General features: G+C 45.6%; 1 protein-coding gene across 2 annotated transcripts in view; it reads left to right on the forward strand.

The window, feature by feature from the left end:
- Positions 10,768-14,580, forward strand: part of DCLK3 (doublecortin like kinase 3) — a 54,960-nt gene continuing 51,147 nt past the window's right edge. The window contains exon 1 of one of the 2 annotated variants that reach the window (XM_021071656.1): positions 10,768-10,789. Coding sequence is in view for 1 of the 2 variants with exons in the window: in XM_005652393.3 (XP_005652450.2) it covers positions 11,078-11,159 (82 nt within the window). In the remaining variant the exon portion in view is untranslated. Of the gene's footprint in view, positions 10,790-10,864; positions 11,160-14,580 lie in introns of those variants that run through there. The other variant, XM_005652393.3, reaches the window with a different exon arrangement.

The following is a 14,580-nucleotide window of genomic DNA, read 5'->3' on the forward strand; positions in this document are numbered from 1 at the left end:
TTGCAAATGGCATTATTTCATTCTTTTTAATGGCTGAGTAATATTCCTTTGTGTATATGTATCACATCTTTGTCCACTCCTCTGTCAATGGACATTTAGGTTGCTTCTATGTCTTGGCTATTATAGATAGTACAGCATTCCTACTTACAATGATTTCCATTAGTGAAATTCCATTCCTACAAGGGACCAAATAAATGTCTGCTTCAGGAGTCTATGGAACAATACAAAATTGGAGACAACTCAAATATTCAGCTGGGGCAAGTTGAACACCATTGAGTGTGTGTGTGTGCTCATAGGGACCAGGACATGGAGGATGGCTGCCTATGGGTGTCCAGGTGGAATTGAGCCGCTGTAGTTTTAGTCCAAGTGAACTGCAATCCTTAAATATATCTGAAAAAGAGTATTTGCCAAGGGACAAATACTGTTTCATCTACTTTTTTCTTTTTCTTTTTTCTTTTTTTTTTTTTTAGGGCATCACCTGCAGCATATGGAAAATCCTGGTCTAGGGGTCGACTCAGAGCTGCAGCTGCCAGCCACAGCCATAGCAACATGGGATCCAAGCCACATCTGCAACCTACGCCACAGGTTGAGGCAATGCTGGATCCTTAACCCACTGAACAAGGCCAGGGATTGAACCCGCATCCCCATGGATACTAGTTGGATTTTTAAACCCACTAAGCCACAACAGGAACTCATCTGCTCTTTTTTTAGGAGCTGTTTTTAAAAATCCACCAGGAGCCTACAATCTGAAGGGTCTAAAAATCCCTTTGTCACCCTGCACTGATGGGAGTAGGTGTGGGGTCAGGTCATCAGGGAGGGGCAGGAGGTAGGTGTGGGGAAGGGGCTGCCTGGCCAGCACAAGGAAAGGAAAACTAGAGGCCTTCTTGACTAGGGCTGTCATCCCACTAGGTATATTATACCAGGTATGTTAGATTGCTTGGGCTGCCATGAGAAAGTACCACAGACTAGAGGGCTTAGACAACAGAAGTGTATTTTCTCAGTTCTAGAGGCTCCAAGTCTGAGATCGAGGGGTCAGCAGTTTGGTCTCTGCCAAGGCCTCTCTCCTTCACTTCTCCCTGTGTTTACATGGTCTTCCCTCCGTGACTGTCTGTGCTCAAGTATCCTCTTCTAAGGACACCAGTCATCCTGGATTAGGGCCAGTTTCCCTTGTGTGACTCATCTAATTAGCCACTTTTTTTTTTTTTTGCCTTTTTGCCTTTTATAGGGCCGCTCCCACCGCATATGGAGGTTCCCAGGCTAGGGGTCGAATCGGATCTGTAGCCACCGGCCTATGCCAGAGCCACAGCAACGCAGGATCCAAGCTGTGTCTGTGACCTACACCAAAGCTCACAGCCAATTCAGATCCTTAACCCACTGAGGGAGGCCAGGGATCGAACCTGAAACCTCATGGTTCCTAGTCGGATTCATTAACCACCGAGCCATGACAGGAACTCTCTAGCCACTTCTTTAAAGACATTGTCTCCAAATACAGTCACATTCTGAGGTGCTGGGGATTAGGATTTTCATATCTGAATTTTGGGGGGACACAATTTAGCCCATAGCACCAGGTTAAGGCATCAGCTTTTCTGAGCAACTCTTGAAGTTGAAGAAGTTTGGTTGAACCATTAGCCCCAGGTGTCAAGCTGCAGAGAGCAGAGCCTGGGATGAAAGTTTTGGCTAGGCAAAGGGGACCAAAAGCCTTAGTCTTCTGGTTGACTAGGATGCTGCTGGTACTGGAAAGGCTTGGACAACTGGCTGATGGGAGGCAGATGGGTGGGTAATAATCTCTGTTCTTTGATCTCTGCCTTCTGCCTCCCGTTCGTCTTTTCTTTTTTTAGGTCAATGCTTATTTCATTTCATTTTATTTTAGTTTAGTTTTAGTTTTTGTCTGTCCCCATAGCATGCAGAAGTTCCCAGGCCAGGGATCAAACCCACGTCCAGTGACTACACTGGGTTCTCTACCCGCTGAGTCCCCAGGGGATCACTCTTTTGTCTTTTCTGATCTTACTCTTAAGATGTTTCCATCGAGCCTGTGGCCTCGGTTTCCCTTGTGTGCTCATTACTTTTCAATGGAGTCTTCCTGTTCCAACACCTCTTCTAAAGACCTGCTGATCCCTTCTTTAAGTTCAAGGTGTAGGAGGTGCCATCTTTTTGGGAATCAAGTCTTCTGTCACTGATTATGTGTCATTTGCCTTCATTTTTTTCAGAGAAAGCATTCTTTAAACCATTTCTTAACTTTTTCATTACCAGTCATTTCCATTTGCACTCTTCAACTTTTGTTTTGTTTTGTTTTGTCTTCCTAAAGTCTAAGATAAATAGTGTTGGCTCTGCAAGGCATTTGATTGATGATGACCTTGCTCTGCTCTCGAGAGCTTGTGAGTTCTGAGGCACCAAGTTCTCTAGACACAAAGGAATACAATGAATCCCACTTCTTCCTTTAGACAAAAGTTGTTCTGCTGCCAAGTGCTGTGGAATTATATAATTATCAGTTTTGCTTCGTTAGATAATTGTGCTCTTTAAATGCTTCCCTGAAAATAGCTTTTTTAAAGGAAAAAAACTACATTTCCTATCTTCTCTGAAACTTAGCGAGGATTTGTGGGGGTTTTGTCCAGTTTTCCTGTTGCTAAAATGCTGCAAGAAATGACATTATTAAAAGTGAACCAGGACCAAGTTAGGACATTTTTTTCATCCTTAGTATCTTCTCTGACACAGAAGAGACTGTTTCACTTCCCTGGGTCTCAGGCTCTCCACCCACTCTCAGTGTAAGTGGGATGGTCTAAAGATTCATGGAACGCCTGCAAAATTCTTGAAATTTCAAACCAGGAAGGTTCTATGCAAGGGTGAAAAACAAAGACCAGGACTATATACAGGACAATGGCTATCCAGATGCAGCTATGACTGCCCTGCTTTCATAATGCAAAAATAGCTATGCTGCAGTGGTTTTCCGTTTGTATTTTACACGCTTATTTGATAATTTATTCTGTTTTTAAATTTAGACCACTCATGGGAGTTTGAATCACACCATTTACCAACTTAGGTTCAAAAACAATCATCACAAATTTCAAATATTACAATGCATGACATTAAAAAGTCAAGATTAATAACAATAGTTTCAGATCAGGTAGAAGAGTATTTTTTTTCCTCGCTAGGATATCCATAGCTGCCAGCTTGAACAGTAGGCCATGCTACCTCTCCAGCTGTTTACTTTTCTAATTCGTTGCTTCTGCTAAATCATAATTGTAGGCACTCAGGACATCAGCAAGTGTTTGACAGCTCTGTTAGTTGGTTTGGATATTGGAGCAATTTCTTCCTGAAGGCCACACTCCAAGGCTGCCAGATCGACAGTTCAAGGCACTTGGAGTCCAGGAGGATGAATATTTGAGCCTGGGAGGAAACACTGTTTGCATTCCTTTCTGCACTTGGTTGACTTAGGCCAGGAAAGAATTTCTTCATAGTCTGGTGCTGTATCTGAATGTGACTTTTCAACATGTTAGATAATATGAGATTGACTTCTTTTTCTGATGAATGAAGAAAATAAATGTTGAGAAAAATTCCTACTGAATGAGAAAGTCTTTTATACCACATTTCAACCTCCTGGTGAAATTCTGATATCTTTTTTTTTTTATATTTACAATTGTGATATATGAGCTTTGAGCTGATAAGCTCAGCCTCTGTCAGATACAGAACACGTCACTGCCACTTGTCACTTGGAATCAAAGAAAAGGTCTTTCTTTACATTATCAGTGACACGATAAAAAAATTTTAATAACCTCATCCTCCTGTCCATAATTTAATGTAAGCACACTTCTTGACTGCAGTCATACTTGAGTATGACTCATACAATTCACGCAGCACAGAGCTGTTCTTGTTGCCCGTTTCTTCTCACAGCATGCTGAGAGGGCAGACGCCAGGGGCTGTGATTTGATCATACTTGTGATTTTCATTGGTTCCCTCGACATAGTACCACAACCAGAGGGCATTCTGATGGCCACTGCCTGTCCCCTGTCCATAAAGCTGTGTGTGGATGGGGCTGTAAGAACAGGCCCTGTACTGTACAGAAATATTCTTTTTTGTTTCATGTGTGGCTTTTGCTCCATCAATCCCAACCCAACATTTGTTTTCCAGTACAATACAGCCACCCAAACAATCTCTCTTTCTGGTGACATGAAAGTCATTGAGCGTTTCTTTCTCATGTATGGGTCACACCTGTGTCCAGAGGTAGATTACATTTTGCAGTGTTTTGTCCCAAACTAAGCTGAAGTAAATTATATGATGTATGTGCGTGCACGCGTGCACATGCACACACACACACACACACACACACACACACAAATACAGACAGCTCTTTCTTCTGGGATATCCCTCTGACTTTACTGGATTTCCTATATTATCATTTGGTAAGGACTTTTGCCAATAACCCTCTCTGCTTTCTCTCTAGGCAGGATTTTGTCCTATTGTGGCTGGTTTTACAAGAGACTTATTCCTGTTTTTGCTGCAAGGATTAAACATTGGAGGGATGTGCCAGAGCCTTCGTCTTTTTTCTCAGCCATTAATTAATAACTAGTCAGTTTCACTCTGGAACATGTGACTTATTTTGGCAAGAGTGGGGAGAATTTGGTTTGTCTGTAACTGTGCTTCTGTCACTGTGCTTAGTTTGAAAATAATGAATGTATAGATGACCTCAAGATAGATGGTGCCTGAGCATTCAAGGTCGGTAGATTGTTGACCCACTGCTGGTCAGATTTCACATCTTCACTGTTGAGCCTCTTACTTGGTTTTAAAAAGAAATGGACAAACAAACAGCCTCTCTGGCTCTGTGAACCCATATACCAGTGACTTGTTCCAGCATAGACAGATTCACATTTGCTGCTTCTACTGGAATCTTCACTATTTACATTTAAAACATTACTTAGCGTTCCAATGTGTATAATACCAGCTCCTTTACCACTTTCAGGCTTCTATGAAAGGCTTCATTCGGCTATGAAGATTCAGCAGAAACAAAGTATATAATTACCCCTTAAGTAACCAGAGCTGCTATTGGAAATTAAAGATGCTCTATCAAGATTGTAGAATGAACTTCCAATTTTTAAGCATTAGACTGAAAAATTTTCCCAAGATCATATTAAAAGAAATAATTACAACCAAGTTAGAGACGGAGTAGTGACCATGTATGTTGTCATAGTCGGGTGGGTTCCATGCCAGCAGAACACCAGAATTGGGCCTGGCGTGATGGTTAACAGAAATTCAAAGGTAATCTAGATTTTTTTTAAAAAACTGAATTGGGGAGTTCTTACTGTGGCTCAGTGGGTTAAGGACCCAACGTTGTCACTGTGAGGATGTGGGTTCGATCCCTGGCCTTGCTTGGTGGGTTAAGGACCTGGCATTGCCACCAGCTGCAGCATAGGTCGAAGATACAGCTCAGCTCTGGTGTTGCCATGGCTGAGCACAGGCTGCAGCTACAGCTCCAGTTCGACTCCTGGCTCAAGAACTTCCAAATACTGAGGTGCAGCCGTAAAAAGAAAAACAAAACAAAACAAAACCTGAATTGGCTTGAGAAATTGCTTCAATTCATGAGCCAGGCAACTTCTCTGACATATCAACAGTCTATATATTAAAGAGCTTATACTTCAGGGTTACAATCTAATTAGTCAACACCACATCTTTTAGGAAGATGTAATCATGGACCTGTCTTTCATAAGGATATGGTGACTCTTCATTTTTAAAATTAAATTGTGGATTGAGGGGTTCCTCATCGCATCAATCTTATTTGAAATGCGTCTTACCTTGGTGTCAGTTTCTCATCATTATTTTTCATGATCTTCATGTCTTTGGGGACTGGCATGGTGATTGAATACAGTAGATACCCTCAAAGTGCTCGGTGATTATTTATTGGATGAATAAATGAATACACTGATCAGGCAGCAAGGCATGATGGAAGGAGCATGGGAGATGGAATCAGACATACCTGGATTCCAACTCTGGCTCTGCAACTTAATTGGCCATTATGTGACCTTGGGTGAGTTTTGTAAGTTCTCCTATTCCCAGCTTTCTCAAGGGTTTAAAAACAGGATACAGTCTCAGAATGACCCAATCTCACGGAGTTATGAATTTCAAAAGAAGTATCCCCTTCCCTCTGTGGAAGCTCCTGATAATTAAGAAATGTTTGTCTCTTCTCTCATATTGGACTTCTCCACTTGGTAGAGATTTTGAGACTATTCGGAGAAGGAGCTAAAGCTACTGAGTGGGTTGGACACAGAAAGGGTTAGATTAGGGCAAAATGACTATCTCAAACCTGAGAATGAGAAACTTAAAATTTTTTTTCCAGAAAAGTTCTCAGCATTATTCAACATAGAAGTAAAATTTGGTGGCTTACCCTTCTCCATTTCATTCAAAGATAGCACACAGGAATGTGCTGACACTGTAGCAGGGGTCTGCAAACTTTTTCTGTAAAGGACCGAAAAATAAATACTTGTGGGCCATATGATCTCTGTCACAACTATTCAAAAGCAACACAGATGATATGTAAATGAATAGACATGTCTGTATCCCAATAAATCTTTATTTACACAGACTGGCAATGAGCCAGATTTGGCTGCATAGTCCATATAGTTTGCTCACCCCTGCCCTAGAGCAGCACTTTGCAGCTCAACATAAGAATCAGGAAAGATCTGGTTATTTCATAGTTCAATTAGCATGCTTTTCTTTGTTCAATCAGAAGTCTAATTTCAATAACTAAAGATGCTATCTCAGTTACACAGATTAAAATGACAGGTGTCCCTAAACAAAAAAACCTAAGTGGTTGATTTGGCATCACTTTTTTCTTTTATTAAATTTAGTTGACTTACAAAAAAAAGAAAAGATCTGTCCACTTTATTTCCATTTATCTTTGAGGGCATCACTCATATCTGAGGTGCATTTCTATCCTTTATATAATATTAAGTTAAAGAGGAAGAATTTATTGGAGGCCAACTGAATCACTGATAAGTTTTTAAAATTTTATAGGGATTCCTGTCATGGCTCAGAGGTAACAAACCTGACTAGCATCCATGAGGATGCAGGTTTGATCCCTGGCCTCACTCAGTGGGTTAAGAATCTGGCATTGCCATGAGCTGTGGTGTAGTTTGCAGATGCGGCTCAGATCCTGCGTTGCTGTGGCTGTGGCGCAGGCTGGCAGCTGTAGCTCCAATTCGACCCAAGCCTGGGAACCTCCAAATGCCATGCATGCAGCCCTAAAAAAAAAGAGACAAAAAGAAAAAAGTAAAAGCTTTATAGAAGAGAATCTGAGCCCCTAACTTAGAAATTTCTTTGTACCACCCTCGGTTTCAGTGTCCCATATATAGGCATGAGCCATACATCACATTTTGCAAATATGCTTGTGCATATGTATGTCTTTAACTTTGTGTGCCTACATGTCTTATTCTGGAATCTGGGGACTGGATATAATTTACTTATTATCTCTTCTTTTGTTGAGGTAATTTAATAGCAATTACACATAATTTTTTACTACAGTCTACCTTTTTTAGAGTTAAGTCCAGTTCCATTTTCTAATTTTATACCTAATTATAGTCAGTGTTTTGAGAAAAGTCATGTCGTGGCCTATGATACTTGAAATCTTGCCCTGAATCTGCTATTCTACTGTAAGGGCGTGAGAATGTTTTGGACTTTTCCTTTTATTACCATTCCACATTTGAAAATTGTTTAGTAGTTTTGCAAATGAGTTTGTTTTTATTGCTATAATACAGGAACAATTATTTGCCTCTTGCTTTTATTGCACTGAGTGCCATATTCTTGGGCATCAGGAGGGCCCAGATGGCAAGTTTAGCAGACATTGGAAATAAACTGGTTCATTTAAAAGCAGGAACTTGTATCCAAGAAAAGTGGTGTCATGTTTTAGATATATTCCTGAAATCATGTCTACACACAGCTGACACACAGTTATCTGAACCAGAGTGAGGAGAGAAATTATATGCATCAGCAGCTTTCACAAGGAATCCTGCATTTTATTGTAGGCACTAGTTTTGACTTCTTCCTTTTTAATTGTTTTCTTTTTAGGGCTGCAGCTGTGGCGTATGGAAGTTCCCAGGCTAGGGGTCGAATTGGAGCTGCAGCTGCCAGCCTACACCACAGCCACACATCTGCAATACACACTGCAGCTCACGGCAACACTGGATCCTTAACCCACTGAGCGAGGCCAGGGATCCAACCTGCATCCTCATGGATACTACTACTTAGGTTCCTAACCCACTGAGCATAACAGGAACTCCTGATTTCTTCCTTTATGAAAGTCTATTGGAGTGGACTTGGGTCAAATGACAAGTCTGCCAAAGCAGAGAGAGGCATTTTGGCTGACTTCAAGGTAGATAGGAATCACTGGTTGAATGGAATATGCCGCTGGCTGGGTCACAGTACTGGAGGAAAGAAGATTAGATCAACCATGACGCAGCCATTTCAAACCCCCTACTTTCCTATCTTTCTGCTGGTGGAGGTAGGGGGGAGTGGGGGCAGAATAGTGAGGGTTTGAATTGTGCATTGGCAGTTTACTTAGGATGAGGATATAACGCTGAGTGAGGGCTGCCCAGGGCCAGCCCGGATGGAAAAAGATGGTGGCCAAGATGGATTTGCACTAGCTGGAGCCCAGGGTATCCGTGGAGGACTGGCAGGAGGTGGGGAGTGAGAAGTAGACAGTGAAACCAAGTCCCCCTAAAATGGAAATATTTAAATAGCTGAGGGACAATTATCTCTAAGAAAATTTCCAAAGAGTTTCTTTCTTCAGGCTTTTGCTCAAATGTCACCTTGTCTGGGAGGTCTTTCCTATACAGCCAACTTAAAATAAAAACAGTCCTCACTCTCCTTTCCTTGCTTCATTTTCTCTGTACCCTTTGTCACCATACTTGCTTATTGCATTATCTGCCTCCACCCCCCACTAGAAGGGGAACGATTGGGAGGAAAGTCATTCGTCATTTTGTTCACTGTTGGTGAATTGGATTGTTGAAAAAGGTCCTCGATGATCACTTTGGGTTGTCTGGCCATCAAAGAGCTGGAAGCAAAAGTTCCCTTGCACACAATGGCTTCCTGAGGTTGTTGCAGCCATGTTGTGACCCTGAGGCAACAATCTGAGTCTGAGGGGAAAAGGCAAAATGTTGAAGGGGGCCCTGGGGAAGCCTGAAAATAGATTTAGTCCTAAGGTCACCTCTGAGAGACTGAACCAGTGCAACAGCCTTCTCCTTGACTTCCTGTTATGTGTGAAGCAGAGAAAGACAGACCCTGAATCTGGGAGTGGACCTGGTACTCAGCCTTGATGTTCTGTTGAACATGAACAATTTCACAGAAAACCAACATCGGACGAGGCCACTCTGTGACCTGATGGGTCCAGGTAATATCAAGACCATTGCTGTAATCATATCAGTGGGCATGTGGAGAGGTGAGTGTCAGGGAGGAGGAAATTTTCCTCTCCTTTCTATGATCTTCTGGAAGATCTAAGAATTGGCATGAAACAGATTAATAGGACAGAAAACAAAGTTTAATAACATGTATACCTGAGAGAGACCCAGAAAAACTTTCCAAATGGCTGAGGCCCTCACCTTAAATACCACTCTCAGCTAAAGACAAAAGAAGATGTTGAGGGTGTAGACCTTACCAGGAAAAGCACAGTAAACAGGGGTACATTTGTGACACAGATTTGTCATTGCATCTTCCATTGATTAGAATTTCTAGAGATTTGGTCCTTTTCCTCTTACAGGTACAGTGGAGACATCTAATAAACAGGAATGTCCTTTACGAATGTAAATGTTTCATATACAAAGGTAACTCCTACTTGGTTTTCAGCATTTTCCCCATGTCTGCTGTTTCTTAGAAAATGACCATCTTATGGAGTTCCGGTCGTGGCTCAGTGGTTAAGGAATCCGACTGGGAACCATGAGGTTGCGGGTTCCATCCCTGGCCTCGCTCAGTGGGTTAAGGATCCGGCGCTGCCCTGAGCTGGGGTGTAGGTTGCAGACGGGGCTCGGATCCTGTGTTGCTGTGGCCGTGGCGTAGGCCAGTGGTTACAGCTCCAATTAGACCCCTAGCCTGGGAACCTCCATATGCCTCGGGTGTGGCCCTAGAAAAGACGAAAAAAGAAAAAGAAAAAAGAAAATAACCATCTTAAAATAAGATTCCAAAGAGACAGAGTTTTGGGTGGCAAATTCTGCTCCCCTACATGGGCATGGTCTTCCCTTCATTAATCATCTCTCCCAGGAGGGGCCTGGGAGCCTGTATTTGAGGATGTGGGTTTGTAACTCTAGACAGTGGGGGATCTGCAAGTTGGAGGCTGGGGCCTATGGTGTGCTTGGAAAGGTTAGAGCAATGCAAGGGGCATGGAGCAGCCTTTAAATGGTACCAGGAAGACATGTCGCTGAGGGAGGTTTGCAGGGTATATCCCTTGGTATGAACAGAGGAGAGCAGGTCTCTGAATCTGGGAAGTAAGCAGGATACAGGGAGGCTGTGGGACCTTGGGTAAGTGTGTGAGAGCAGCAGGGATGGGGTAGGAGAAAGTGGGAGGTGAGGGAAGTCTCCTCTCTCAACTGCCAGGAGCGGCGAGGTCTTCTGGGGTCCTGGGGAAGACTTTCGACCGCCACCCACAGAGAACGTGGGCGAGGCTCAGGTTCAAAGCTGACTGCCCCTGGCTCCCAGGCGCACCTAGAGGGCGGGGAAGGAGTGCAGAAAGGCCGGCCCGGTGGGGCGGGGAGAGGTGGGGCTGCGGAGGGTCCCTGAGGGCCACCTCCGGCGCTGACTAGAGAAGCGGATGCAGGTGCGAGTTCAAAGTGGGCCCTACCTGCCTGCGGGACCCGGCGCGGTGCGCGGGGCGGGGAGGGGCGGGCGCTGGGAGGGAGGCGGGGCGGGCGTGCGGTTGCTAAGCCGGCGCCCCCGGAGACGTTCCCCCCGCCTGTCGCCAGGCGCGGTGCTGGGCGGTCGGCGGGAGGGAACGAGGAGAGAGCGCAGCGCAGGTTCGTCGCTGCTTGCGCCGCGCCAGCTGCACCCGCCCAGCCGTCGAGCTGCGGCCCCGCTCTCCTGCGTCCCAGGCCCGGACCTTCGCGCCATGCCCGCCGCCGCGCCCGCCCCGCACCCGCCGCCGCACCCCGCCCGGCCGGCCCCCGGCTGCCCTGCTCGGCCCGCCCCAGGTAAGTGCGCGCTTCGGCGCTGACAGAGGCTTGGTCGCCGCCGGGCTTGGGGTGAGACCCTGCACCGTGCGCGGTAGGGCTTCAGTGCCAGTCCCGCCGGGGTGTCCGGAACAAGGGTGTGGGGTGTGTGTGTGTGTGTGTTGTGTGTGCGTGTATGTACGTGCTCTGGTGGGTCCAGAACAAGCACTGTGTGGGTGTGACCCCCACATCAGCTGAAACTCGCCTGCTCGGGGTTAACGCTGTCCCTTGCTGGGTTCCTGTCCCTTGCTGGGTTCCTGTCCCTTGCTGTCTTCAGGAGCCTGCCTGGGAAACGCGTGGGCATCCTGCGAGGTGCAGGGGGCTGCAGGAGAGGGAAGGCGCCCTCAAGGGAGCAGACCTGTATTGAGCATCTCAACGTGTCAAGTGCTTTAACTCGAGTTGGCCTCATTTCATCCTCTTCACAGACCTATAAGGAATGTGGATTTATCCCATTTGGCAGATGAGAAAACAGGTTCCCAGAACTCGGTGGCTTGTCCAGGGTCACAGGGCTTGATAGCCGCCAAGCTGAGACTGGAACCCAAGTTTCTTCAGGTCTCTGACCCAGCTAAAGTAAAGGAAACTCTCTTTAGAACTAGTTAAAGAAACATATAGAAGAACTAAAGACCACAGGGGAAAAGGCTAGAGGCAGAGCATTTAGGAATGAACAGAAGAAAAAAAAAAGTGGGTTCGTGAAATAGCCCATCGATAATTTCAAATATAGGACTGCGTTTACGCTGCCTTCCGTGTCTGGCTCTGGGGGCGAGGTGTTGTGAGGCAGGAGAAGGCTGTGGCAGTGCTGGGCAGAGGCGTCTGGGGACACCTTTTCAGAGTGTCCGCCTGCTGGGAGTTGGGGGGTGAGGGAAGTTGTGGAGAGAATTCAGTTGTTATTCATCACCAACAGTTAGTCATCCCTTCATCTTACCCCCCTCCCTATTGATTCCATTTCCTTCCCTTTACTTGTTGTGTTGTCCAAGATGACAGCTGTCACGTTGAAGCTGGATCCCCCTTCCTGATTATCTTGGCATTTGGTGGTTCTGTGCCTTGATGGTTGTGTGAGGAGCTATGAAGTAAGTCCTTGTCACTGCTTACAGAGGTGATCTGTTTTCTAGTGGTGAGCTAACCATCACAATCACAATGAATGGGGCGTCTAGAGTAAGGATAAGCCAAGCATTGTGCTTATCCTTAAGGGGTAAGGTGGCAGGAAGTAGGGGCCCCAGGAAGCAAAAAGAAAAAAATTTAAAAAAGGAAAGGGATGTTGGGTTTGCCTGGCAGCCCAACTTCAGCAGAGGATTTCAATGTAATATTTGGGTTGTTTGGGGTGGTGCCCTAAAATGCTTCACTGGAAAAAGAACAGAGAGGCAGAAAATGGTTTCTGAAAGATGCTCTGTAACGTATTCCATCAAGGTTTGCAAAGTCTTTGAGCCAGGTAATTTTATGGTGAGCGAAAAGAAATGTGAGAAGGGAAAGAGTCCCTGCCTGACAACCCTGTGAGACTGCAGAATAAGTGAGATGGAGTCAGCATTGTCATAGCCAGAGTTTAGGCAAAACTTGGAGAAGGGAGTACTGGATCCTGGACTATCACAGGTGCTTCAGTGCTGTGCTCTGTCCCCTCAGAGCCCCTTGTGCACGCTGGTACCCTGGGTGCTTTCACTCCCAACTGTTGGAGGATGCCCCTGGGGCTTGGTCTCTAGGAGCTGAGAGCAAGGCATGCCTGAGAGTTACTATCTCCCCTGGGGACAGCCTCTAACCAATGACTGATTGGCACCAAATAGAAATAATCTTGCTCCCTTGCCCTTGATTGGGACATGACCTGAAGTGACATACTTTGTCTCTAGAAATCCACTGTGGAGGGGTGTCGCATGGACCTCTGTGAGTTATTGCTGGGCTTGCGTCCCTTTCTGGCCTCACTTCTTCACTCCCCTACCAGTTTTGTTCCTAGGAATACTTCCTAGTAAAACACTTTCCAGGGTTTCCATTGTGGCTCACCGGTAAGGAACCCGACTAGTATCCATGAGGATGAGGGTTCGATCCCTGGCCTTGCTCAGTGGGTTAAGGATGCAGCAGTGCTGTGAGCTGTGGTGTAGGCCTGCAGCTGAAGCTTCCAGTTCAACCCCTAGCCTGGGAAGGTCCATGTGCCATGGGTGCAGCCCTAAACAAGAAACAAACAAACAAACAAAAACAAAGCAATTTTCTAGGGATTCCTATTTCAGGGTCGAATTCTAGGGAACCTGGCCAAACACATGAACCTTTTCTCACTCTCAGCATTTCTTTCTTCCCATGGCATTAGAATAGGATTGTACCCTCAACTGCCAGGCAGACTGTGCTAGCCCGCAAAGTGCCTTGATGAGAATTCCCACCAGGTGCCTCCTGGCGGATGGAGCCCTGTGCCTGGGCACTGGTATAGCCAGCAGAGGCTCGGCGCTGATTTGTTCCCACATCTGGGTGCCTTTGGCAGTGCCCAGTGGGTGGCATGGTGCTTGGGTGTAATGCTCAGAAAAGCAAAACAGAATGGAGAGTTGCTCCATTGTTCCAAGATCTCACTCTTGGCTTTTCTAATCCCTCTTTTACCCAGTTTAAGGAAAATTTCCCTCTCATGTTTTCCTAAATATTTCAGGCAGATGTATTGCTTTTCTCTGGTTACATGTGGAACTGGTTAAATGCCTTAGCTTCTTTCTAAAGCCAGTAAAGGGAAAGACAGGGCTGCCTTAGCCAGTGGAACCACAATACCACAGCCTCCAGGGGCCTGGCGGTACCTGACCAGGGAGAGTGGGTGGGTCTCTACCAGCTTGGCCTTGCAGGAGGCTTCTGCCTTGACATGGGGTCATTATGAGGGACTTAGATGGGCTTCATTAGTCCGAGGCTCTTGTCCAATGATGTTTCCTTTCCTTGCATCCGGAAGGCCATTGTACTTGGTACTTGGAGTATCCCACCTTTTCCTTTGGGGACCTCTTTTTAATGTCTAAATTTGGCCCATTTGGTGGTAACACAGATCCCCTTTTGAAGATACAGATGTGGGGGTGTTCTTTGGAAAGGGTGTTTTTAACTGTCTGGTAATGTAGGTCAGAAGAGGGAAATTCAGGGAGAATGGAAGTGTGGGGAAGAGGTGGTCTGTTCTGGGAGTCAGGAAGTTCAATTCCATTCCCAGAGGTCTGAGGCTTCCTGGGGACTGGGCACAAGTCATTGACCTTCTCTGGGAACCTCAGTGTCTTCACCTTTCTTTACTTTCTTTATAGTTATCTAGCCATCCTCAGAGACGGTTGTTTGATGATCAAGGCGGAAATATTTTCATTGACTCATCAAACAATCAGTGAGCAAGCCCATGAATCCTTGCCCAGGGAGAACTGGCAGTGTCTTGGGAACAGTGGTGTATGTTGAGGTATGGTGGCGTCAGAAGTAAGTGATG

Source organism: Sus scrofa, chromosome 13 (assembly GCF_000003025.6).
Source record: "Sus scrofa isolate TJ Tabasco breed Duroc chromosome 13, Sscrofa11.1, whole genome shotgun sequence".
In the NCBI taxonomy this organism is placed as follows: Eukaryota; Metazoa; Chordata; class Mammalia; order Artiodactyla; family Suidae; genus Sus; species Sus scrofa.